Here is a 27,320-nt window from a genome sequence, read left to right on the forward strand (position 1 = left end):
GAAACTGGCTGCAAGTCTCAACTCTAAAGCAAGAACCCGACACGAACGGAACTCAACATCACAATGGGATCGTATAGGACTTTAACCTTACCTCTTCTCAGTTTTTTGGGATGGACGCTGATCTCTGCCTTCAACCTGGACACAGAAAATGTTATCAGGAAAACGGGTGATCCCAACAGCTTGTTCGGTTTCTCCCTGGCAATGCACCGACAACTCAGACCATCTGATAAAAGAATGTAAGCATTTATTTCATCCTCATTGGAGTCCAGGTATCGTGGCTTTCTTATGGAGTTTATTTCACATTAGCAGCAAGTTGAATCCAGGTACTTTGGTTGTCAAACATTTTTGTAATTTCAACTATGTAGCTGGTAATATGCACAATTGTACATCCACCCCTAACCGTAGGCTACTGTAAGACAGAAGGGTGATCCTTAAAGAATTAAATCAAAAATGAAAACTCTGCAATCATTTAATCACCTTGCCTGATGTCGTTTTAAACCCGTATTATGTATGTGTTCACCCTGGTGAACACAAAATGAGAATAATGTATTTTTCATGCAAAACAATGTAGGCTAAAGATGGCCAAATCTTAAAAAGTCGCAAAATCACTGAATGGTATAACGTCCTCTTGGATTTTCTGAGAGCCATACGATTGCAATTGTGAAGAAAAAAAGACTTACATTTAATATGACTGATAATTATGACATCCCTAGCTCTCCTTGAATCGTCTTCAAGAGAAGTAGCGAAAGATTCACGTGAGTCGGATGTTTTAAATGAATCTGTAGATCCATTACAGGGTCTGAATGATTTGAACCGAATGTGTCTGACTCACTGACTATCTAAGATGAAGATTATGAGTGAAATATGACTTAAATTTGAGTTTGTTTAACAAAGCTATATGGCAGTGAATATAGCAACAACAACAAAAAGAAAGAAAAAAGTCACGTGGGCCAGACATTTATGTATAAAAATTTGGAACAACATGAAGGATAGTAAAAAATAAAGATTTTGATTTGGGACTGTTTGTTATGCATTGCTCAGCTGTGCACTAGAATGATATTTCAGAATAAAAGGTACAGAAAGACAGCTGCTAATGCAGGGCATAACTTTAACCACCCAACAGTGTGCTCATTACTTGGAAATAGTGTGCATATTTAGCTTCATTGGGGTCATTAGAGATGTCCAGTCTCCTTCTCCTTTCTCACTGTGGAGATGTCTGGTCTCCTTCATCCTTTCATTTTCAACCTATTTGACCTCAAGCACTGCAGGGATTAGATTGTAGGTGGGATCCTTAGCACTTATAAGGTTTTTTGACATAGACTTTAGACAGTGTTTCTAGAACATATTTTATTGAATTTTCAGTCATGACAGTTTGATATTGTTTTTGTGGTTCACTTAAAAAAACACACTGTGTTGCCTTGGCAGCACCAGACACGCATTGCTAGTTTCAAGCCTAACACGCAAGTGAAAGAATGTGTGCAGAAGCCTGTAACTCATTCCTCAAACTCACTACTGCCATCAACCCTGGCAGCACAGAAGAGAGACTGCCAGGATTGACCTCATGTTGATCCTGCAGAGTTCACCAGTTATGCAAGTGACTGATGTTGAGCTTTAGTGTAACTGCTTAGAACATGTGTGAGATGTACATTTAGTTATTATTTAGCACATGCTTTTATCCAAAGCAGGAAATGAGGAACACCACAATCTGTTTATCATACAAAGCCAACAATTCTCAAAGCACTGCAATATCAAGTTGACGAGTAAGCAAGACTACCACATAAACAAAACTGCAGAAAAGTAGAAAAAAGAGAGAGCGTGAAAATTATATAGGAAGTACATTATGGTTGAGGTTATATTTCCTGTAAAATTCAAACATCATGGTTAGCAGAAAAGCAGTTAGACAAAGTAAGACAAACTGGAGTTTATTAGCAAATCATCACTAATTTTGGAACCTCTTCCAGCTGAATTGTGCAAATCTTTTTATGGATTTATGATGTATTTCAAATATTTCAAACCACACCCAGTGTATGAAAGTCACATTTATGTGTGTGTGTGTATGTGTGTGCTCTGACTCATATCCTCAGTGTGTATCTCATGCATGGGCTTGGCAGACTGGCTGGCTGTGTTAGAACACAACAATTCTGCTTGTTAGTAACACATGCCCTACAGGTGTGTGTATGTGTGAAGATGATTCACATTACTGCAGGCCAAGGCAGGGCAGGGTGTGTGTTGGGGGCATTGATGTTGCATAGGCTTGTCATATAGCTGGCACGACGGAGCTGCCGTCCTGGTAATGCAGGCAGTGTGTGTGTGTATGCTTGTCTGGCACGTTAGCTCTTTTGCTCAAGTGAAAAATAGTTGGGAATGAGGAGCATACCTGGAAAGTGATTCCATTCTTCTTCTGTGTGTGCTCTCACTACAAAAACACATAATGCTGATAATAACAAGGCACTTTTTTGGACTGTTTAAATACATCTAAAGAGTTATACAAATAATGTTGAAGGGATAGTTAATGCAAAATTAAAATTATTCACTCACTCTCCTGTTGTTGAAACCCATATAGTTTTTATTATTGTGTGGAACACAAAAGGAAGCTGCAAAGGAAGTATGTTTGAACTACATGATTGTAAGTAAATAATAACAGCATTTTCATTTTTGAAAACACAAATGCAGAAAAAGAGAAAATACATCTTGATGTCAAGTGGGCTACATGAAAATCCTGACCAGGACCTGAATTTTTTTTTTTCTTTTTTTTTTTTTTTACATTACCAATATCCCTATCTAAAATACTATTTCTCACTGCTATTATAAATATTATATCTCAATGCAGTTTTTTCACTGATGCCTCAGTTGTCAAAGGTGTGGAATATTAGCTTAGTTGTAGTCAATATAACATTAGGGATGTATTGTATTGCGTACCTTGGAGTCTCATTTTATTTTCTGTGTTACTTTGTGAAATGATTCTATTGCAACAGAGAATATGTAAGAATACTGGGAAACACTGCACCAAGTGTGCCCAGACTTCAACAGAACTTGGCAGAAAGTATGTTTAAGATCTAAGCTCTCACTGAACCTGAGCCCTGATCTTGGCACTAGTAATTGATTGGTTTTGACTTGCCAGTATTCCACTGAAGCAGTCTGGGCTGGTGGTGCTTTCACAATGGGAGTTGTTTCGTAAGACAGTTGAAGCACTTTCTTTCTTTTTTCTTTTTTTTTGGTAAGATTTCCACCAATATCCACCAATTTTACTCATTCATTCAATTAATAAAATGCATCCTGGACAACTGAGTGAAAGATCGCTTACTCACCTGCGAGTCAACCATTGTGCAAAAAGAACGGTTTTAAACTTTACTGGTTTGTGCAGCAATGAAAAATGTATCAACACCAAATTTACCAAATGAATGCCCATACATATAAATGCACAAGACATCACAGAAAATGCAGTGACAGATTATGTGAAGCAAGCACATCCAGAGTTCATCTAATGCAGGTATCTAACTAAATAAAATAACAATGCGCGTTCAATCTGAAAACCAGTAACACTCTGACATTGTGAGTGATGTAGTCACAAAATCACGTAATGTTGGAATTTGAGATCTTCCTTTTGAAATCCGATCACAAGTGGTCACAGGAGACATGTCCTGGTGTAAGCAGAACCTGAGTCTCTGTGGGGGCAGGGGTCTCTTTGTCTTAATCAACATTCACAGTTGACTTTGCTCTGTAACATATTTTGAAGGTTTCTTTGGGTATCTATAGTGTTTCCTCGACACACGTGTGAACAACAATAATCAAACTTTTTATCTGATTTGGCTTAAACATATGGTGGAATAATGTAGCAGGCAAAACACATTCAGTTTTATATACAATAATATTTTGGCCAATATCCCAGAGAGCAGTGGGTCCATTTGGCATGGAAATTGTCTACCTCTTCCTCTTCCTGTGATTCTCTTAGCTTCCTGTGCTGGAGTAAGCATTAATCTTGGGCTGAATTTGTACGTCAGTAAGAACAGGCAGCTATTGGCCTTATACATCACTCTATTGCATTGGCCTACAGAATAGTCTCAAGGATTATTATCCTACTGTAGTTTGTCCACAGGATGCATGCCAGCCCCACTGTCATGCTAGATCCACACCTCTCTGAGAAACTTAAACAGTGCTCCCCACTACAGCGTGCTCATGGGAAATTGGGGATGCAGGTAGAAATTTGATGTGTCATGTCCCGATACCATTTCTGCTCTCCCTCCCTCCCTCCCTCTCTCTACTTTCTTATTACTACAATCACTGTAGTAATAATGAATAATGATGTCAACAGTCCATAATTTATTTTTAAAAAGTGGCTCCATTTAAACAGGCTGTAATTTAATTGATATGCAGCAAAAAGCTTTAATAAATTATGCACCGTGTGGGACAAATAATGCCTTATTCTGCTGCTACTATATCAGAACAACACATCCCTATTATTATTTTTTTCTAAATATATTATTTCCTTGATCACCTTTAAAAGTATAGTTCACCCCAAAATAAAAACGTTCGTCGTTTACACACCCTCATATTGTTACGGTTATGGTAAATTTGTTTCTTTATCAAGGACTTTTAAGTTGCTCATCTTTGTTTCCTGTGTTCTCTGTTCCTGTTTGATCGTTAATTGCTATGTCAATTCATTAATTATCACACACCTGTTTGCTATTTGCTATTCAGTTCGTTATCACTGTGTATTCAAGTTCCTCTTGTGTTGCTGTTATTGTTTGTGTTTAGTGCACACTGCTATGCGTGTGGTTTATTGTCATTAAAATGACCTTTGTTTTGGAACTGGTGACTCATCTTCATCTTTCGAACTTGCAGTATACATGACACATATCTTTACTTTTTGAAAAACATTTTTTTTATATATAATTTAGAGATTTCTGCATTGAAAGTCCATTCCACCTAAACTTTTAAGCTTCAAAAAAATCATTTGGATAGAAAAAGTAATTATCTGAATTAATACAGGTCTTCTGAAGAAACAAACTGCTCATACAGTATGATGAACAGATTTAATTTAGGCTGTTATTCACATAGAGCACATCAAATATGGCCAACCGCAACTCGGTTGTAATCGTTTGATGCATGACAACAGACCTCTTTGATTCTTGTGCGTCAAGAAAGCACGTTTGAGCTTTTGACCACAGCGTTATGGGTGTGCCTGACGGGCCTAGGACCACCCACTTTTCAACAGGCCCACCCAAAACTTTTCTTCAAAAATAAAACAACTTTTAATATATTTTAACTTTGTCAAGAATAATTAAAAATCGGCAAATAAGCTCACAATTTGTGCTAAAATAGTCTAAATGTTTAGTTTTCAAAGTTTCATAGCTTAAGACGTTTATTGAATCAAGCTCTAATTACGGCTCGTTGTGGATCCTATGGGGCGAGGTGACGTCACCTAGCAACAGTCGAAGAAATCCTTACTCAATCTGGAACTTTATACCCTCCCATATTCTTTCTAACCTTGGTAATATACATTTTCTTCTTAGTTGTAATTATAATATTGATAAAGTACCCGTGAAACTTTCGGGAATTTCATCGCCAGGCCTTTTTATCATGGTCACTGATTTTCAAGCATAATTTTTCACCACATAAGTATTATATTATGGAACAATAGGGATATATTATATAAGCGCAAATCGTTGTTTTTGAAACATTGGTTTGATAATGGCATCATATTGGTGGATCAGTTATTTAATTCAAAGGGTTTTCTTTTCACTTACAATGAGTTTTTGACGCATTATAAGATTCCTATAACACCAGGGAATATGCAAAAGTTTTTGGTGCAATTTCTCCTGAAATATGTATGCTGTTTAGACATCAAAAAAGAATTAATACTCAACAATTGTCCCCACCTACTATAGTAAGTACTTATGTAGGTAATATATGTTTTTCCCTTAACGCAAAGAACAGATCTTTAAGAGAGTTATTTCAAAGAAATTCTGTGTCTTTGCCTTATATTTACTCATATTGGAATCGTTTTACAGAAGATATTGTGTGGAAAAAGGTTTGGCTTATACCTAATCAATATTTAATTACAAACAAAGTTAAGGAGGTATCATTCAAATTGATACATAGAATATACCCTGTAAAACATTACTTTATAAAATTTAAAAGTGATATTGATGTTAATTGCACCTTTTGTGACAGTTGCCCTGAAACTGTGGTTCATTTATTTTGGCACTGTCCATGTAAGACCATTTTGGCAAAATGTCTGTGATTTTATCACAAGAAACATTGATGACCAATTTATGTTGTTTTGGAAACATATTTTATTTGGTCTTTGGGAGAACAGTAGAATCAAGCATAGTCGGGTTTATATAATTAATTTTATTCTTTTAATGGCAAAATTTTATGTTCACAAATGTAAATTCTCCTGTAAAAAAAACTTTTTATAAAAAAAAGTTTTATTTCATTCCGGAAAGAAATTGAGCTTTATATTGATTCACTCCGATTTTCTATGAAGCAAAAAGCAATTAAACATTGAAAATTTGTAAATGCTTTAATATCTTCATGTAAATTAGCAATAGCCCCCTAGTGTGTATCTATATTTCAATGTATATACAAATGTTTGTAAAAGACTTTTTGTTGATAATAAAAAAATAAAAAATAAAAAAAAACCTAGCAACAGTCGAGTTTTCAAAACAATTAAAAAAACTGGTTATGTCTATTTTGATGTTTCTGCGCAAGTTCAGCAGACAGTGAGGTTCGGGATCGGATGTAGCTGGTAATCTTCGTGGATGACTGTGAATTGGCGGTAGCCTATTGTATTAGTTATTAGGCATTTTTATTAGGTTAAACAGTGATTTGATAACGTTTTTTATTTAAGGCCCACAATTGGTCTGGCCCATCCAAAACTGGAATCCTGGCGCCGTGCCTGCTTTTGACTACCATATTTAATGGGTTTTATGTACGTAAACCTGCAGTTTACTGCATCTGTAACATTCCGGGAGCTATGATAAGGGAGCCACTTAGACTTGTCTCTAAGGTCTTGAATAGTATATTCTGCCATGGAGAAAGATCAACCCCCCCAAAAGATCAAAGCTCCACTCCCCCTATTTTTTCTCAGGCCCTGTGAATGTTAGCGATGGCACTGGCTCTATCCAACACCATATTTTGCGAATATCTATTCCTAGACTTATAGGTAGTCATTAATTTATCATCGCCTTAAGGGAGTCGGAAAATCTTGTTCTCCAGCAGCACCTATGTTGTGCACAGTAGGTCAGGTAATATCAGTTTGCACTCTGTATCTTTAAGCCTTGAGTCTTTGAAATGTTCGAAGCACATCTGGAGCTGTAATTCAGCTGCTGTCAGTTCGTAATGTGAACCATGACACTCCAAACCTCCTCAGCAGAACCAGCTCTTGCACCATATCAGTGGCCTCCTCTGTACATTCTTTAAAACATCAATGCTTAACATTCCATACAAAATTATGATAAAATTGTTTGGCCTAGTACACTATATTACCATGATTTACTGCTTCTCAAGTAAAAAAAACAGTGAGTAAACAAGTGTTGGTGAAGAGATGTGACAAAACATTCAGATAAAGTTTTGAATTAAAGACTAATGCAGTGTTTTGGAATTTGGATATAATATTGCTAAAAGAAGTGGTTAAAAACATCTGTCAAGCGTGTTTACTGATAGCTACATTGAAAAACAGGTTCTGTGTGAATGGTCCTTAAGGCCGTGTGTCCATCAAAGCATTTTTTTGTTTTCAATGAGAGCGCTGCTAGTTTAAAAACGGCACCAGCTGCGTGACCATGTGCTGAGCATTTATTTCACGTTGAGTGCTTGGCATTTTTTTCTGGGTGCCGAGTGTAAAAGATTTCGACTTTTGGTCAAACAGCGCTCATCACTGTTTTTACCCAGCCTTCCAATCACAGAGGAGGAGAGGCGGGAAAAATGCCACACTGACCAACTGTCACCCTGCTTGTACAACGAAAACAAGCCAGAGCATATACTTTATATTGTGTCGGCATTTCTATATTCAGATCTAGTAAGCAAATATTCTGTATCATAGCAACCAAAGTGTCTCAACTGAAAAAAAGCTGAGTGCCTGGTGTGTTCAGCTGGTTAAAAACACTTTGGTGGACACACGGCCTAAAGCCTGAGATACACTACATGACTTTTAAAAACTGAACAGATTTTAAAACACTATCATACATTTTCCGTACACTTGCCACATTATTGCTGACTTTGTAAATGGTAACAGAGAAAAAAATGGGCATCAAACGAATGAAGATCACACCAGACAAGTTGTCCCGAACACAACAAACTCACATGGGAACATGTGCCTCGTTGCTTTAAGACACAGATGAAAACAATATATGCTCTAATAAATACAAAATGTGTTTGAAATCCTCCAACTGGATGAATTCCTAAAGCTAAAAAGTATGTGTCCAGCATACAACTCCAACTGGCCGATATCTGGAGACTGGTTAGCTAGCTAATAAACTAGACGATTCCTCCAGGCTGTCAATTGTGGCAATAATCTAGGCAAGAGTTGTTTAGTGCATTCCAGCCTTAAGTTGTTTACGTTTCAGAAATTATTTGTTTCTACGGCAAAGCTCATAAATGCCAAAATGAATCTTAGTGTGGATTTGTTGGGAATGACAGCAAAATTCACATCTATTCTCTTGTATAATCAAATAAAGTGCAACAAGCAACACTGGCTAAGTGGCATAACAGAAATTTGTATAGAAGTTGCTACCGTTAGCAACCATTTTGTTTTTTACATGATGTCACAGTCAAATTGGAGCTTTCACAAAATTATGTAAGGACAAGTTGGAAACTAAAATTATGATAATTCTGACATGGCACACTCAAATGCACCATAATATTTAGCTAGCCATTAAGTTTATTGACAATAGTGCCAAACTCTCTTGTGCTCTGCAATTATTCAAAAGATTCTTAAGATTTGAATTATAACAAAAATATTGCAGTTGAAATAGATATTATCCTATTGGTTATTGTCTATATGACTGTATCGTAAATTCACCAGCCTTTAGCCTATAAACTTTTAATGCAGGCATATTGCTGATTTAATGAACTGATTGAAATAATCTATTTGGTCAAACATCCCAACACATGAGTGGCTAGTGTTGCAAGAGTAAAAAAAAAGTATTTTGCAAAATATTTTACAAGATCAGAGTAACGGTTTTCCATTTGCCAAACCTGCATGTTATTGAAACTATATGAAATGTGTTAGAAGTCAAGACCATTTGCTCTCAAGAATGAGTAATTGCTTAATTGTTTCTTTCTCATTATTTTGAGAGCCTGACATATTTAACAGATGAGACATAATTCTCTGTGTCTGCATCATGATTGAATGCCAGTGTTGGACTCTGGCCTCAGGACACATGAAGCTCTATCTCTGAATGAGCTCTCAGTAAATAGAATACTTGTCCTCTCTGTTCTCCCCTCCCCTAGCCTGGTAATACCAGACTCTTCTACTTCACTTTGCTTCGTAGACAGAGTCTGGAATAGCATAATAGAGAAGTGTTTTCTCTCTCGCGGGGGGGCGCTTGTCTGAAGTTTAAAATCATTGGTTACCCGTAAGCCAATCACATAACGTCTGGTTATGGCGTGTGTTATGCGCATGCTCAGCCGCATCTAACTTCCACTGTAAACGCATGTATGATGCGAAAACAAAACCATCGAGCGAAATACCGGAGTGAACATGGCTGTGAACGACTTTTGCAGATTATGTGAAGTAAATCTACGCATCCACGGTACAATCAGCGTCTACGTCACGGCTCTCAGCCCGCCCTCTGTTCGTTGATTGGCCCGGCTGTTTTCAGGCCGGTGGAAAACTGAAAGATAGGCTGCTATCTCAGACTGACTACAGGAGCGAAATGAAATTAGCGGAAGTAGGAAGTCTGACGTAGTCAGGCTACCCCTCCCCCACCTGCACATCTCTCTTTCCTTCTATCGCTTTATCCCTCTCACTTTATGAATCTTACATCTTTCGGTTGTGCTGTGGACTTTTTTTTTTTAAGTTTTAAAGGGTTAGTTCACCCAAAAATGAAAATTCTGTCAGTAATTACTCACCCTCATGTTGTTCCAACCCCGTAAGACCTTCGTTCATCTTCGGAACACAAATTAAGATATTTTTGATTAAATCTGAGAGTTGTCTAACTCCTCCATAGGCTTCTAATGAACCGAAACTTGCTGGCCCAGAAAATGTATTAAAGACATCGTTAATATAGTCCAAGTGACTCCAGTGGCTCAATCTTAAGTTTATAAAGCGACGAGAATACTTTTTGTGCGCAAAAACAAACAAAAATAACAACTTTATTCCACTTTTCATTTCCTTCTCTCTGGGCCTCGGGTCTTTTTGCGTAGTGTTTAAGCATAGCGCGTCTGTGTTGTACGTCACACGTAGGCTCACTATTGGCCGACGCTGGTCATGTGTGATACGTGGTGACGTGCACGCGCTACGCTTAAACACTACGCAAAAAGACCCGAGGCCCAGAGAGAAGGAAATGAAAAGTGGAATAAAGTCGTTATTTTTGTTTGTTTTTGCGCACAAAAAGTATTCTCGTCGCTTTATAAATTTAAGATTGAGCCACTGGAGTCACTTGGACTATATTAACGATGTCTTTAATACATTTTCTGGGCCAGCAAGTTTCGGTTCATTAGAAGCCTATGGAGGAGTTAGACAACTCTCAGATTTAATCAAAAATATCTTAATTTGTGTTCCGAAGATGAACGAAGGTCTTACGGGGTTGGAACAACATGAGGGTGAGTAATTACTGACAGAATTTTCATTTTTGGGTGAACTAACCCTTTAAAATCAAAATGTTTAGTTCTTGTGTGATGTTCTCTCCAATTTATTTATTTATTTATTCTACCTTGGAATTTGGGGCTTGTTTATCCTGTATATTATATATTGGTTACATCCCCCTGGGGAGTGATTAATGGAGACACATTACATCACCCACAATCACACACTACCAGACTTTCAAGTTGTTTCAAACACAACAGACTCATTCAGAAACATGTGCCTCGTTGCTTTGAGACAGATGACTGATGAAAACAATATATGCTCTAAAATATGCAAAACATGTTTGATATCCTCCAACTGGATAGGTTCCCACTGGCCAGCATACACTACATGATTTTCTGCTAAATCTGTCAACTCAAACTGCCCAATATCTGGAGACTGGCTAGCTAGCTAATCAAGTAGCGTTGATTCCTCCAGACTGTAAATTGTGGCAAAAATCTAGGCAAGAGTTGTGTAGTGCATTCCAGCCTTAAGTTGTTCGTGTTTCAGGATTGTTTTGTTTCTACCCAAATCATTTGGGGTTTGCAGAATGGAATGATGCTGTTTAGGAGTTGACTGTGATCCAGATTATAGCAATTTCCTGAAACATGTAGGTCAATTTAGATGGGATGCGGGTTCAATAACAAAGCTTTTAATGAAATGTAGGGGTTTTGTGTGCAGTCATTTTCGGAAATGTTGCAACTACAGAGTATGTATCAACCCGATCTCATGAGAAAATTGAACTATTTTACGAGCTGGCTATTCCGTATAAATTTGTATGGTTTGATTTCTTCGAAAATGTATGAGTTTTAGAAAAAAAAGTAAGCATGAAGGTCCGCACCTAAACAGAACCCTCAGTGAGGCGTAAGCAGATCGTATGAAAATGTATGAATGAGATTGTATAAATTCACTACCAAACATAAAATAGTTATGAATTGCCTTGCCAGTGTGTGTGTGTGTGTGTGTGTATGTGTGTCACGGTCTTGGACTCCTATTTTAATATTCTGTTCTGTTTCCTTTAGTTCACGTTTTCCTGCTCTGTTTAGTTTTGGTTTCTGATCATGTTCCTGTCAGTTTCTGTGGTTATTTATAATCATCAGTTTTTATATCTCCCACATATGTACTTTCTGTTCAGGTCAGTCCTCTATCGTTTATTGTCTGTTCATGATTAAAGTCAATTTTGAATTGAATTTTGGCGTAATTGAGTTTTGAACTGTAATGAACCATTACAGGGTGTTTATATGAGAATATTTTTTATGAATGTTTTGTAAGTAATTTCTTTTTTTGTTTTTCTTATCATGTTAAAAGACACTAGAATGTTCTTTGTAGTGTTGTTGGATGTGTAATGTAGATCATTTCAGCCTGTGCATTGCATTAGATTTAATGTAATCATGAGCATTTTCATCAGATATAGCAATCTGTATGCTCTTGAGAGTGGAATGAATAGCAGGTATTCAGTGGCTATTTTTGCCCAACACAGAAAAGTTTGTGTTGCCCTTTCAGAAAAACAGTGCTGTCTCTGTCTGTTTGGAAAATGTGACTCTAAAGCTATTCTCTTTTTGTGATCCAGACACAGAGTCTTGGTCTATACGCTTGTTAATTCTTAGGCACAGAAGGAATTGGGATTGATGGAATTATCAGTAGATCTAGGCATGAAATACACTTATGAAAATGGGGGGAATTCCCACCCTTAAATGCCTTGTGTGTGTGTGTGTGTGTGTGTGGTGTGTGGGGTGGGGGGGGAGGGGGTGGGTGCATAGTTCGAATTACAGGGGGTACTGGGGGGGTACTATACCCCCCAATGAAGACCCAGTACTCCCCAAAGGGACAGAAATATCAGTTTTGGGGGGGTCAGATAATTTTTCTGATATTGTGAAAAAATATAATTACAGTTACAATACAAGTCAACTCCTATTTTCACTGTAGGAACATTTTAATGTAAAGCGATTTCAGACACCCCTATTGTGGACCATACCATTTTTAACCACCGTGGTTAGAAGCAACGGAGATAGAGAACGACTTCAACTTCTCAAGCAAGTGTCAACGTTGAATGACAAAATGCTAGTTTCATAAAGTATCATTCTTTTCAATATTCCTTATTTGTATATTCAAAAATATTTAAAATAATCTAATTTAATACAGTTATAATTTTTCAATGTAAATTATTTAATTTTATTGGTAACAGCCTAGTGTCTAATTATTTTAATTGAATATATTTATCAAATTTAAGAATTTGAAATGAAAGATGGAGCATACATTTAATAGAAATTAGGGGAAAATGCCCTTTATAACAAAACATTATTCTGAGTGTTTTCAAACAGTGATGTAATGAAACATTGACAATTTAAGTTTGAAGGGAGTAAAGCCTCTGTTTAAGCTATTAAGGAAATGTAATTTTTCCAAAAGAAGAACTTTTATTTTAAATAAATGTTCATTTTAAAGCAGCCTACTTCAGTGTGATATGTTACCATATTATCATGCTTAACACTAAGAATTTGAATAATTGTAATGTGATGATCAGATGCAGATATCTAAATCAAACAATATAGGCGGTTTGCGGGTGGATTATTTATTTTTAACAGTGGATTCGGGTGACTCAAAGTGCACCAGATTAATGAATTTATCTTTAAAATGTACAAAATTTTCTTCCGGGGGGGCATGCCCCCGGACCCCCTAGAGATACCAAGCTCCACCAACAAAAAAATGTGGGAAACACATTAGGCTATATGATGATCAAAAAAAAAAAAAAAAATACACATTTAATTATCTTATTATTAAAATACATTATTATGATTTTACCACCTCCGCCTCATTTTGAGCCAGGAAAACCCTGAAATAGGCAATAGGCTTCTTGTAAAGGTATTACTTTTACTAGTAATTAGAATGGTATTTCAGTGCACTTAACTTCTAACTTTTGGGAGTTGATCAAAACAGTTCTCTTTTGGATATATAATAACAATGAGATATTCTGTAGCCTACTGATTATCAGTTTGTCGCATGTTTAGACCTTGTATGTGTGTTGCACAAAACATGTTGCACTTGGCGATCACGGTGGGGATTGATATGGTAGTGGACCATGATGGTCATAGAAGAAGTGAAGGAGCAGTACCCCCCAATTAGGGTGGGGTAATTCGCACTCTGGGTGGGTGGGTAGTGTTCTATTATTTTATGCAAAACAATGTATGCATCTGCAAAAGGTAAAACAGTGTATCTGTGAAGTTCTAGGACATTACCCATTTTTACTATTCCTTCAGGATTTTGGTGAGGGAATTGTGGGACATGTAGGCTTTCTTTCAGTCAGACCCTTTTTGTCTATGCCCACAAAGAGAACTTGTGTAGCTAAAATCTGTGATGTGTTGGGATGAATGTTATCGCTGAACCAGTCAATCCAAAGAAAAGAAAAGAGCCTTTCACGCTCATAAATGAAGTGAAACCAGAGATACAGCCATTGAGTGGTGGATACCTAGGATTTCTGTGGCCTACATTTTCTTTTATTCAGAAGAGAAAATATCTTCTCTTGAGTTTTTCAGTGGAAAGAATAGAATGAGTGCCCTCTCTAATACACAGTGTGCATGTGTTTTCAGTGTGGGCTGTTGAATCTGCATTGTTTCTACTGAGGATCCTACTGAAAACCCATGTGTGGGGAAATAAAAGATAATGATGCCATGAAGCCATTTACTTATTCAAAATCACTGTAACAAGCGCAAATATTGCTCCAGACTTTTAATTGTTGACTGAGTCCGTTGAAAAGAGTGTATCAGATTTATCATTTATTAAAACTAATATAAGATCGCCATTTTTACCACATTATTGCTCATGTTTCCAAAAAAAAAAAAAAAATTCTTGATAAGCATATTCACCCTATTCACAGAATGCTCATGCCAAGTATGTTATCTGCTATGAGTCTCTTTTGTGTAATTTGGAGCTGCTTTAGCAAGAAGAAGAATGAAAGATCATATATTTTTTTATATTAAATTCACAATATTGCAAATCCATGAGTAAATTTGTTTGTTGGTTTACAGGTTGCTGGTTGGTGCCCCAAGAGCTAAAGCATTGTCCAAGCAAACGTCAACAATGACAGGAGGGATGTACAACTGTGACATAACTTCTCCCAGTCAGTCATGTCAACGAGTAATTTTTGACAATGACGGTAAATGCAAACACATGAAAACATGACACATTATACGTTATAATGAGTTTGTGTGTGTGTTAAGTGAGGTATTTTTATTGTGCATGTAGAAAACTTGCAAACCGAAAATAAGCACAACCAGTGGATGGGAGTTACTGTACAGAGCCAGGGACCTGGAGGAAAGATATTGGTAAGAGAGAGAGAGAGAGAGAGAGAGAGAGAGAGAGTGTGTGTGTGTGTGTGTGTGTGTATGTGTGTGTGTGCGCGTTTAAATTAGAGAAGCAACAATATTAAATCTCTGACCAATACCTGTAAGCCAATAATTATTTTCATGTTATGGCTGATGACCGGTAAATGCAGATATTTAGATTCATATTAAGATATTAAAATCGATCATGTTATATGCTACAAGTAAATTTAGGAATTACAGTATAAAAAAAATGGATATTCATTTTAAGATTAGCTAAAGATGACATTGCAAGTGTAAAAAATAGAGGAAATGAGCAAGCCGATAACCGATATATTGTGCATCCCATAGTTTTAATGTAAATTACTGTACAAGAGCTAGTTGTCATGTCTGTATATCCCTTAAAGAGATTGTTTACCCAAAAATGAAAATTCTGTCATTATCTATTCATCCTCATGTCACTAAAAACAAATGTAATTATGGTCCAAAGTGTTTAGTGTTTATCACAATAAGGCCTCTTCAGTTTTGTGTGAGGAACAAGCTGAAATATACAGTAAATTTACTGTAAATCATGTATTCCACCCTAGCTTCTAAAATCCTATTCAAATATTTTACATGTCCAAATCAACAACAAGATAAGTGTGTACAGTTTGTCCTTCTATAAATAAGTGCGTTCCTGCTAAATAAAAATTTGAATGGACTTGAATAAATACATTTAACCTTTTATCACATTAAATTGATCAAAAGTGACAGTAAAGACATTTAGAATGTTACACAATATATTTAATAAAAAAAAATTAAACAAATTTTAATAAAGTACATTTTAAAATATATTAAAGCAGAATACAGTCATTTTAAATAGTGATACTATTTCACAATATTACCGTTTCTACAGTATTTTTGATCAAATAAATGAGCCTTAGTGAGTATAAGAGACTTTCAAACTTAAAAACCCGACACCAAACCCGATGAACAGTCATTTGGCTGAAATATCTGTTTGTAACAGTGCAAAGAAATGTGTTTATTTATTATTTAGTTTAGTTAATTATGTTATTCATTTCATTGATTTAATATGAACTCACCGTGTCGCTCTCCAGGTCTGTGCGCATCGCTACCAGCGGCGCTTATTTGTGAACACAAATCAGGAGCTACGTGACGTGACGGGTCGTTGCTACGTACTAAGTCAGGACCTGACGATTGATGCAGGCTCAGATGAAGATGGAGGGGAATGGATGTTCTGTAACGGGAGAAACAGAGGACACGAGCGGTTTGGTTCATGCCAGCAGGGTCTGTCTGCTACATTCACAAAAGACTATCACTATCTGGTGTTTGGAGCACCGGGTGCTTACAACTGGAAAGGTATTGGAGGATTAAAGTGCTTGTTTATACTGCATGTATGTATTGAGATCTTCATGGTAAATCGTATTATTTTTGGCATATTCAATATTCAGTTTATATAATATAAAAATCCAGTTTAAATCATTTGTTAAGGTTAGAACAATTACAATGGCCAATGTCAAACAAAACCCATAATTCCCCACATTCGCGGCGCCCTCATGACGTTAGTACATCAGAGATTTTATTTGTCCGTTCATTGCATCTGACGTATTGTATTTTATCCCCCACTATTTCAATTTTGACATCTTTGCTCCATCTCTTCACTCGTTCACTTTCTCCATCCTCAACCCTTCCCCCTTTTCCTTTCCTTGTTCACTCACTCCTCCACTGGATGGATATCAGGAGTGGTGCGGATGGAACAGAAGAACAGCTCTCTGTGGGATGAAAATATTTTTGATGACGGCCCATATGAGGTTGGAGATGAAAGCCGACTCGATCCAGCCCTGGTGCCTGTCCCTGCCAACAGTTATTTAGGTGAGTCCATCCTCACATAACAATCCATTCATCATCCATATCACCCGATCATTAGTCCATCATGTGACTCGCTAAAGAACTCGATTAAGTGAATAAACTTTTCAGCACAGTTTTAACATGGGCGTCGGTAGGATGCAAGGCATAGATATGTATTGCCTTTCTTACCTTTTGTTTGGATTTACTCCTTTTTGCTTCTATTTGGCTGTTCTACTTTGTGCTTTATTGAGTACAAATCTTGTTTGTGCAACTGTAGGTGTGCTGTTCATGTCTAGCATATCTAGTAATCATCCTGATCAGTTTGTGTATCAGTCACCTCCCCTTCAGGTGGCCAAGGAGAACATTTATGATGTGGCATCCAATAGCTATTTAGGTTTGTGGGATTTCCTGGACGCCAACTTTATCAATTATTTGCGTTAATCCTGGTCATTATACATTCTATACATTGTGTCGTTTTTGTGAACAAAATGTGAATGTCGTTGCTACATTACTGTATTTTGTTGTTGTTGTTGTTGGTTTCTTGTTTTCATTCACATCGCATGGGTAAAATGATGGAGTGTCCAAGTCAATCAGAACCATGAATGTTCACATTCATGTTGTTCGTAGGTTATCATTGCATATTTCTTAATCACTGACATAATTTCAGTATTCTTTTGCTTAACAAATCTTTAGCAAATCTTCTGATTGGTTGTATCTGTGACAGGTTTCTCTCTGGACTCTGGAAAAATGCTGACCAAGAGGGGTCAGTTGACTATAGTTGCTGGGGCTCCAAGAGCCAATCACAGTGGGGCAGTTGTGCTATTAAAGAAGGAAGAAGGTAAATCATCCATGTTGACTGAGTACATACTAGAGGGTACCGGACTTGCCTCTTCCTTTGGTTATGACCTTGCAGTGCTAGACATCAATGGAGATGGGTAAGATCCAAAATACATCATTATATTATATTATTAAATAATTAATAAAATTGTTATATTTTCAGTTTCATCTTTGTAATATTTTCATTTAGTATGAATTTTTATTTATTTCAGTTTTTGTTTATAATATTTTTAATTTGTTAGTATCTTAACCTTTGATTATTTTATTTCACCTAGTTGTCAAAGCAACATTTCACATTTTTCTTTTAACCCCTTCCCAGTCACCCCCAATTTTGGCAAGTGCTGCATACATGAAATGCCCAAAATAAAAAGGTTACTGCTCATAAGTAATTCTGAATAGAAACATAACACACATACATCTAGAAAGCCAACACTTGAGAGTTTATAGTTCAAGACTCAAAATTAACCAGACTGTTATTAATATTGAGATATATAAGCTCAAACATATTTTGAACTAAAATAATCTGGGATCACCAGTGATCCCTGACTGGTAAGGGGTTTTAAGTTTAAGTTTTTTATCTAATAATTCTATTTGATTTGATTTGAACTTAATTTCAGTTAATACAATGTATATTTATTTCATATATTTGACATTTTTGATAGTTTTAGTCACCAATCAGTATCATTTTGCTGCACTGATTATTAAAACAGGTGGCAGGACATTGTAGTCGGAGCACCTCAGTACTTTATTAAAGAGGATGAAGTCGGTGGGGCCATCTATGTTTACCTTAATAAGGAAGGGGCTTGGGACAAGATCACCCCCGAGAGGATTGTGGGAGCCGCCAATTCCATGTTCGGTTTGGCTGTGGAAAGCATGGGAGATGTGAACCTGGATGGTTATCATGGTATGTGCTGGTAATGCAAAACACCTTCCAGGAAAGATAAATAGAGAAGAAGAGATGCCATAATGAACATAAATCGTGACGAACTCACATTAAACATATACATAATAAAAACATTAAACATGCATTTAAAAACATACGCTAAACATAACATAACTTACTCCAAATCCAAATTTTTTTAACATTATACTTATATGTGAATCTATATAGAAGATAACATTAAAACACTTTTATAGTAATGATATAGAAATGAAGATAATCACAAAGATATTTTTTTATTAATATAATTATTAATATAACTTGGAATTAATTTCCTCAGATGTTGCTGTCGGTGCCCCATATGAGAGCGATGGAGCTGGAAACGTACATATATTCCATGGTTCAACTCGAGGCCTAAAAAAATCCCAGGTTTAGCCATATTCACTTTTCTTTTCTTTCAGTTGTCTTTCAGTGTTAACACATTCTTTAATTTACTCATTTTTAAAAAATAACGTATATTCAATAATTTCAGGTTCTTGAAGGAAAAGATCACAATGTGAAACTCTTTGGATACTCTCTTGCTGGGAATATGGATATGGACAAAAATTCGTACCCAGATCTGGCTATTGGATCTCTCTCTGATTCAGTGCTTGTGTACAGGTATGATCATATTGATAGACAACATATCATTATTTTAAAGGATTCTTTATTAACAATGTAAGAACACTATTATATATTAATCATGGATTATATTTATCATTAATATTATAATACAAATAATTTAATAATAGTATTAACATGCATTATTATGTCTTCATTTTATAAAATGGTGTAAAATGGCTACAAAATTTGCTATTCATTTAGCACAATAGATAAATTCATAAATTCACTGAATGCATTAATTATGTGTTTTACACTATAGGGCACGGTCAGTGATCAACATTGAAAAGACTGTCACCACCACGCCAAAGGAGCTAGACCTTACTCGGAAAAACTGTGGTGACAATATATGGTGAGAAAACTATAAACGAAACAAGCAATCCTTATAGGGATAGTTACTTAAGTTAGTTAATTACTCATCCTCATGTCGTTCCAAAGCCGTACAACTTTTTTTCATCTTTGGGACACACATGAAGATATTTTCGATCAAATCTGAGAGCTTCCTGTCCCTCCACTGACAGAACATTTTTGTGTGAACTAACCCTTTAAACATTTTACCAAATGGTAAACCTTTTCTGAAGCAAAGCTTTATTGTGTGTTCTAGCCTTAGCGTGAAAGCCTGTTTCAGTTTTTCTGCCAACCCCAAAACCTACAATCCTAACCTGCGTGAGTTCATGTTTCTCAGTAATTGTTCATCTGTGTTGTCCAGAATCTCATCTCTGTGAACAAATGCCAACGTTTTTTTGTTGCTTTGTATGCTGATGAACATGTCTTTTTCTCTTCTGCAGAGGTGGCATACATTATCAGGGTTGAATCTGTAAGGAAGGCACTTAATCTTCCTTCTAGAGTCATCTTCACCCCGAGCTCAAACAATGAGTATGAAAGCAAAGGGACCGTAGAGCTCAAGGGTCAGGGCACAGAAAGCTGTGTTACGAGAGACCTCAGACTGCAGGTACAGCAGCTCAAAAGCAGCTTTACAGCATCCCATTTAGAGGGTAATATAATAACTATGAGTGCCATGTTAACGAAGCCCAGCGCATGACATGCAAGAAAAAAAAAGTAAATCAAGGGCACGAATTAGTAAATCGTGTGTACGATTTAGCCTACTCATTTTTTTTTTCTGCATGTCATGTGCAGGGCTCCGTACATGTTGTTTAAGTAGACAACAACTCAACAGTTTTACCATAATATAGTGAAAAGGAAGTACTGCCACCTAGTGGTGATTGTTTTTTACATCGGGAGTGTCATTAATGGTATTATGTTAGTGGATTTTAATAATGCAAGTATATCATGTTCAAAGGAAACCCTAAAAGACAAACTGAGAGGCATTCCCATTGAAGTCTCTGTGGAGATCCTGAAGCCAACCACTCGCAGGAAGAGACAGACTGCTCTCCCTAACCTGCTTCCCATCCTGGACTCCAGTCAAGAAGCCACTACTACCACCAATGTAACCACCATCTTCTTAACCAAAGTGTTGATAACAATAATGAGCTTTGCGTCTTGTTTTTCAGCGATATACCATATCATATGAATAATATATTACATACATTACCGTTCAAATGTTTGTGATTGGTATGATGTTTTAAAAATGTTTTTGAAAGAAGTACCTTATTCAAAAAGACAATTAAAACAACTGTTTTCTATTTTAACATCTTGAATTTTCAAGATTTTGTAGCAGCCCATTCTCTAGTCAGTGTCTTCAGATTTCTGATCCTTCAGAAATCACACTAATATGCTGATTTGGTGCTCAAGAAAGATTTATTTTTATTTATCATAGTTGAATATGGTTGACTTACTGTCACGTTTGATCAATCTAATGCATCCATGTTGAATCCTGAAATTTTAAAAATAAAAGAAATCTTACTGACCCCAAACTTTTGAATGGTAGAGTATTATCATATAATAATCATATTAATTACACAACCATTATTCACATTAATCAATCATATCAGATAGGCTACAGGTATTGAGTTACCTATTTAAAATTCAATTTTCTGTTTGTTACTGTTCAGTTATTTTTAAATGTATAGCTCTTAACAGTTTGCCAAAAAAAAAAAAAAAAACCACTCAGCTTTTACATTATATTATACTTTTACATCTCATTCAGTATTAATTCTGAATCATACTGCCTTTCAGGTTCAATTTATCAAGGAAGGATGTGGTACTGACCATTTATGTCAGAGTGACCTGCAACTACAGTATAAATTACACACTAGGGAACCAAACAGGGACATCTTTCACCCATTACCTGAGTGAGTTTTTATTTGTTATTGTATATTTGTGGGGGGTTTCAATTAAACGACTATCATGTCATATTATTATGTCATATCTGCACACTCATGTCTTGTTTCAAGTGACATCAGTTGCGTAATTCTTGAAAGCGAACGAACAAAATACTCAAATGGCAAAAGGAAGTGCCATGAAGAAGAGTGTATCTTTAATCTCTCTGTTTCTCTTTCCTCACAGAGAAAATGGAGTTCCCATTCTGTCTCTTAGCGATCAGAAGGAAATTGCCCTGGAGCTCAAGGTGAACAACAAGGGTGAAGATGCTTATGAAGCGCAGCTGACTGCCTCGTTCCCCAAATCCCTCTCTTATTCTGCCGTTCGCACTAAATCTAGTGTAAGTCCAGCTGCCAGATATCGAACTCATTCGTTGTTTGTTATTATTACGACGAATTGGTTTTTAAGTGCTCTTAAATCTTTTACAGGACAAACCGATCAGCTGTTTAGCCAATCAGAACGGGTCTCTAGCTGATTGTGATCTTGGAAATCCGTTCACTAGAAATGCTGAGGTAAATATTTAAAATGATATTTGAAAATAGTTGTATTTTCGGTCTGGACTTAACATTCATGAAAAAAAAAAAACACTTTTTCAGACAACTTTTTACATCATTCTGAGTACGGGAGGAATTTCTTTGGATACCACTGAAATTGAAATTGACCTTAAACTCAAAACGTGAGTGACAACATAACACTGGAGAGTGTAAAGGCACATTATCAAAGCTAATTTAGCACTAGCCATGTCCATATTTACATATTGATGTATCCTTTTTGCTTTTCGTTAATTGCAGGACAAGTAATCAGACGCAGTTACAAGCAGTCAAAGCCAAAGCCATTGTTAAGATCCAGCTGCTGTTGTCTCTCACAGGGTAGGTTTGCAAACTGCAGTATTATTTCTCAGTTACACTTCTGATGATGATATTATCAATGTTCTGTCTTTGTAACATCATATTATGTCATCTGCAGGGTAGCTAAGCCATCTCAGGTCTACTTTACTGGAGAAGTTAAAGGAGAGAGTGCCATGAAACAGGCAACTGATGTTGGCAGTCCAATTGACTATGAATTCAGGGTAACTATGAGATTTCCTAACATCATTGAAGGAATTTTGTACTTTTACTATACTTCCTTTGATTGTATGAGTATTTCTTTTAATTGCATTCTAGCTATCAAACATGTGAAGATATTTAGTAGCCTGTTAAAAGATGGATCCTGTTCATTATACTGACTGACAGGTTACAAACTTGGGCAAACCCCTCAAGTCGTTCGGCACGGCATCTATGATTATCCAATGGCCTAAGCATAACTCCCAAGGCAAGTGGCTGCTGTACCTCATGAAGATAACCTCAACCGATTTAGAGAGCTTCAGCTGCTCCAGTCCAGATGAGGTCAACAAACTCAATTTGAAGGTAGTCCTAAACTGTCAAAATGATCTTTAGTTTCCCTCATGTTTCATAAATAGAAATAAAATATATGCTTCTATAAAGGAATTAACTGATTTTGTGTTATCTAGGAGCCTTCAGTGTCACGAACTAAACGTGAAATTGGGGAAACTCCGGCAAAAGAGGGAACAGTCTCTCTTTTTACTGACAAGAGGAAATACACAGTTTTGGTAAAGTCACTCAAATATTCAGAAAGTATTCAGACCCCTTCATTTGTTATCACATTTTGTTATGTTGCAGCATTATGCTGAATGTGTCACATCAGTCTACACTAAATGACTCACAATGACAAAGCAAAAAAACTTATTTGTGATAACTTTGCAAAAAGAAACAAATCTGAACACACTGACAAGTATTCAGACACATTTAAGCATAAGGCTGGAAAACTGAAGGGGGCTGGATATTTTCGGAATGCATTGCATGCATTTACTTAATGAACATTTATCATTGATAATCAGCCTCTTGTTTGTAATCACTGGCTTGTTGTGTTTTTAGTCCTGTGAGGATGGGGCGGAGTGTATAACATTCAAATGTCCTCTACTCGGAATGGACAGCAATGCTGTCATTAGCCTGAGAGCTTACCTTTGGAACGCTACCTTCCTGGAGGTGAGTGTGATCTTTCATTAGAGGTGTGACCCTCATTTTTAAATGGTTACATTTATTCAAGAACACATAGAATTCATACCTACAATGATCTGAATGCAGAACTTCTATGATGAGCCAGATTTAAAAAAAAAAAACTTTATTAAAATGAAAATTCTTGAAAATAAACTTTATTTGATAACACTTTACAATAAGGTCTCAATTGTTAACATTATTTAATACATTTTTACAGCATTTATTAACCTATCTATCTATCTATCTATCTATCTATCTATCTATCTATCTATCTATCTATCTATCTATCTATCTATCTTATTATTATTATAACTATAACTATATATGTGTATATATATATATATATATATATATTTTTTTTTTTACAAAACTGCTTCACTGCTTATTAATATTAGAAAAAAGTGTTTAGGTCAAGGTAAAATGCCATGTGGTGGGATTAAAATTGATGAAGTCTGTAAAAAATACTTTTTACTTAGCAAACTATGTTTAAAAACCTTTTATGAAAATCATCATCATATAAGATGCGTTCACCCGTGTGTATTCAAGATGTATTTTTGTTTTTTCTTGATGGGTATATCACATAAATCATCAAATTAATTCATGACAATGACAAAAGTAAAAAAAAATTTTTTTTTAAAAACATACCCTTATTACCCTTATCATTTGTAAGTATACTTTTGCTAATTTCAACTATTTCTTACAGGAATATGCAAAATTGAACTACATTGATATTATTGTCAAGGCATCACTCGAGACCTCAGCTAAAAATATACATCTGAAAAATGAGCCAGCCCAGGTGAGGGCATTTACAGCATTTATTCATTCTCCTTCCATGATGTGTTCCATGTTGAATCAATTTGCAGGGCTTAATAAAGAATGCACTTTAAAAATACAATTTGTCCTGTAACAGGTACGCGTTACTGTGTTTCCTGAACGTAAAGTAGCACAGTATGGTGGTATGCCCTGGTGGGTCATTCTGGTGGCCATTTTACTAGGACTCCTCTTGTTGGGCTTACTGGTCTTTCTGCTTTATAAGGTAAGGTCACATGACTAAATTCACAACCTGACCCATTTAGGAATACCTAAACCTGTTTTTACCTTCATTTTTTTTCAACTTTGACAAAGTGTAAAACAGATTTTCATTCATATGACATTACGTATTTAAAACAGAAACCTTTACCCCTTTTAGTGTGGTTTTTTCGGCAAAAGCGACAAAGAACCTGAAAAAGAGAGGCTGACTTCAGATGCGTAAAGTGAAACAGACAGAGAACGAGAACCTCTTTCTTAGGGTAAAAGAACTCACAGATCAAGTTGACCTGTGTGCTCAGAGCTAGCATGAAAGGTTGGATTAGCCAATGCTAACCTACTGCTGGCTGGTGCACATGCTGCCTGTCAATGCCAAATGTGGGGTAATGGTGGCAGTTTCCATGGCTTTCATTGCTCAGTGATAAGCAAAATGCTATGAGGAATGCAAACTAATCATGTATGAAGTCGTTGTTGTTGGAAAAGGGTTTATACATGTTTGTGTTCACTTTTACTCAGCTTCAGGTGCGTGTGACTGGGTATGACTGAATGTCTGAGTCTCTAAAGCTCTTTTAAGCCTGTAGATGTGGCTTGATTCAGGAACTTGCGCATTTCTCTGGCCTGCTTGGGTTATTTACCGGAGCATCTCTCTCGCTTTCTGGAGCATCTGATTCTTGCTTATGTCTTCCTCAAAACATTGAATGTTTTGTTCTGACCTCATGCTAGGCATGCTGCACACACAACATCACTTTGTCTTTGTTCGTTTTCCTGTAAAAATGACGCTGTTGAGCATTGTTAGCACGACGCTATGCTAATTGCCTGTTTTTCCGAACAGTGTGGATTTTTCAAACGCTCCAAATATGATGACAGCGTCCCCAGTTATAACGCTGTGCGGATAAAGAGGGAAAAGAGGGACTATATGCCGGGGAAAAAGGAAATGGATCCTCCGGAGAAGAAACAATGGATGACTTCTTGGAATGAGAATGAGAGCTACTCATAGCTAAATGCTAAACTGAAAGCAAACCAAAGACTTCCTTCCCAAGGCCTTTAATGCTTACTTTTGCACTCACTGATCTCTTCTTACTGGTAATATTGCATCAAAACATTAAAGGAAACATTTGAGATTTTATTTTTCGGGATACGGCTTTTTAAAGATTGTATTACAAAATGGTGTCTGGAAGGCGTATAGTGAACAAGGATTTTTTTTTTTACTTGAGTTTTGTTTTATATTGATGTTTGCTTTCATGTTCCACCCAATTTGTATATCATAGTTTAAATTCACTTCAACAATGTATATACATTTAATGTATTTATTCTCAACAGATTTTTCTGTTGTACAAAGGCCAAAGATTAAAAGTTTTTGTTTTGTTTTATGAATGGCTTGTGTGGGCCAGGACTTCTTGATATCCAGCTCAAACTGCCTGGATGAATGTAAATATTTGTGTCTTTGGATTTTTTATATATTTTTTTTCTATTTGTTGCTTATTTGTTAAAACTAGTCAGGTACATATTTCATTTTCATAGGCAGGTGTTCACTGTACTTTAAAACTGGGACATATTTTATTAGGAACTACTTTGTTATAATTGACTGCTACAATCCATTGTTAGATCAGCTTTTAAAGGATTCTTTTGCTTTTTGAAGGTCATTTGAAAGTATCTTTGTTTAAATGTAAAGTTGCTTTTATTTTTAAAAACAGCAGCTGTTGGCAAAGAAAATGCTCAAATAATGAAAAGTATTAATTCTGTTTGTTTGCAAAGTGACATTGAATTGGACAATTGTATGTATTGTTTAAATGTTAGCCACTTACAAATGTATTAGCTCACACGCAATTGACACTGAAGTAATGAAATTGATTATTAGAGATTAGTTTTAATTTTCTAAATAAAGATTTTTTCTGATCTTAAAATTAACGTAAGAGGTGCAAATGTTTTTAGTTAAACTTGGCAAAAAGACAGTACAATGCTTAAGGCTTTGTGTTGCGGAACAGGTAAAGAAGCTGTGAAGTTTGACAACATGTAAATTGATGAAATATTCATGTTTGATGATTATCACGATGATTGATGAAATATTAAGACACAAAAAATACACTGGGTCTGAAAGAACAGATACCTGAACAGAAGGCACACTCTCTGAAGAAAAGGTACAAAAGCTGTCACTGGTTCCCTTTCAAAAGGAAATATTATGTACTTTAATGGTACTAAAATGTTCTCAAAGTATACAGACAAATCAAGGTTGAGTTACACAAAACAATGTCTCTGATACTTAGGGTTGAGTAATAAGCACATGATTAGTGATTGGCTTGACAAAAGTAGTGTTGTGAAATGGGTGTTATTTTGTATGCTGGACAGGCACAGAAACTACAATATTTTTACTTTCTTGCAATAAGCAAGGATTAAGTTCCTTGCTCTTAAGTACAACTCTTAACTCTAAAATTGTGTTAGTGTAAAGTACATTTACTTGCTACATGTGTTTCTTTTTAATAATAAAAATAAATAAAAAATAAACATTTTATTTTATTGTACTGTCTTTAAAAATGTTTGAACTTTATATCAGTTAGGATAGTAGTTTTTGTTGTGGTGTAAAAATTGGAATTGACAATATTGAAATTTCACTGGTTTGTAAAATGTTA

At 35.9% G+C, this 27,320-nt stretch overlaps 1 protein-coding gene across 2 annotated transcripts; it reads left to right on the forward strand.

Annotated features, from left to right (window-relative positions):
* Positions 1-27,261, forward strand: itga6b (integrin, alpha 6b). 2 transcript variants are annotated; one of them, XM_084403299.1, is made up of 26 exons: positions 1-236; positions 14,812-14,939; positions 15,029-15,108; positions 16,203-16,464; positions 16,846-16,977; positions 17,678-17,888; positions 18,501-18,694; positions 19,011-19,099; positions 19,203-19,330; positions 19,593-19,682; positions 19,935-19,996; positions 20,119-20,282; positions 20,631-20,777; positions 21,467-21,582; positions 21,797-21,950; positions 22,039-22,122; positions 22,207-22,286; positions 22,402-22,479; positions 22,577-22,679; positions 22,843-23,016; positions 23,121-23,219; positions 23,545-23,655; positions 24,371-24,463; positions 24,578-24,703; positions 24,857-24,956; positions 25,526-25,657. In XM_084403299.1, exons 1-25 carry the CDS (start codon positions 64-66, stop codon positions 24,917-24,919), a joined length of 3,141 nt encoding a protein of 1,046 aa, XP_084259425.1. In that variant the 5' UTR covers positions 1-63; the 3' UTR covers positions 24,920-24,956; positions 25,526-25,657. The 2 variants fall into 2 exon arrangements, with proteins under 2 accessions (XP_084259425.1, XP_084259424.1); XM_084403298.1 differs by lacking the exon at positions 24,857-24,956 and having other exon boundaries at positions 25,526-27,261.
* Positions 27,262-27,320: the final 59 nt, after the last annotated feature.

Source organism: Rutilus rutilus (assembly GCF_951802725.1).
Source record: "Rutilus rutilus genome assembly, chromosome: 2".
NCBI classification, from domain to species: domain Eukaryota; kingdom Metazoa; phylum Chordata; class Actinopteri; order Cypriniformes; family Leuciscidae; genus Rutilus; species Rutilus rutilus.

Coding starts and splice junctions, on each gene's coding strand:
- itga6b (XM_084403298.1), top strand. CDS start 64: ATGGGATCGTATAGGACTTTAACCTTACCTCTTCTCAGTTTTTTGGGA. Junction 19,331..19,592: donor GATTCAGTGCTTGTGTACAG/GTATGATCATAT, acceptor TTTACACTATAG/GGCACGGTCAGTGATCAACA. Junction 19,683..19,934: donor AACTGTGGTGACAATATATG/GTGAGAAAACTA, acceptor TGTGTGTTCTAG/CCTTAGCGTGAAAGCCTGTT.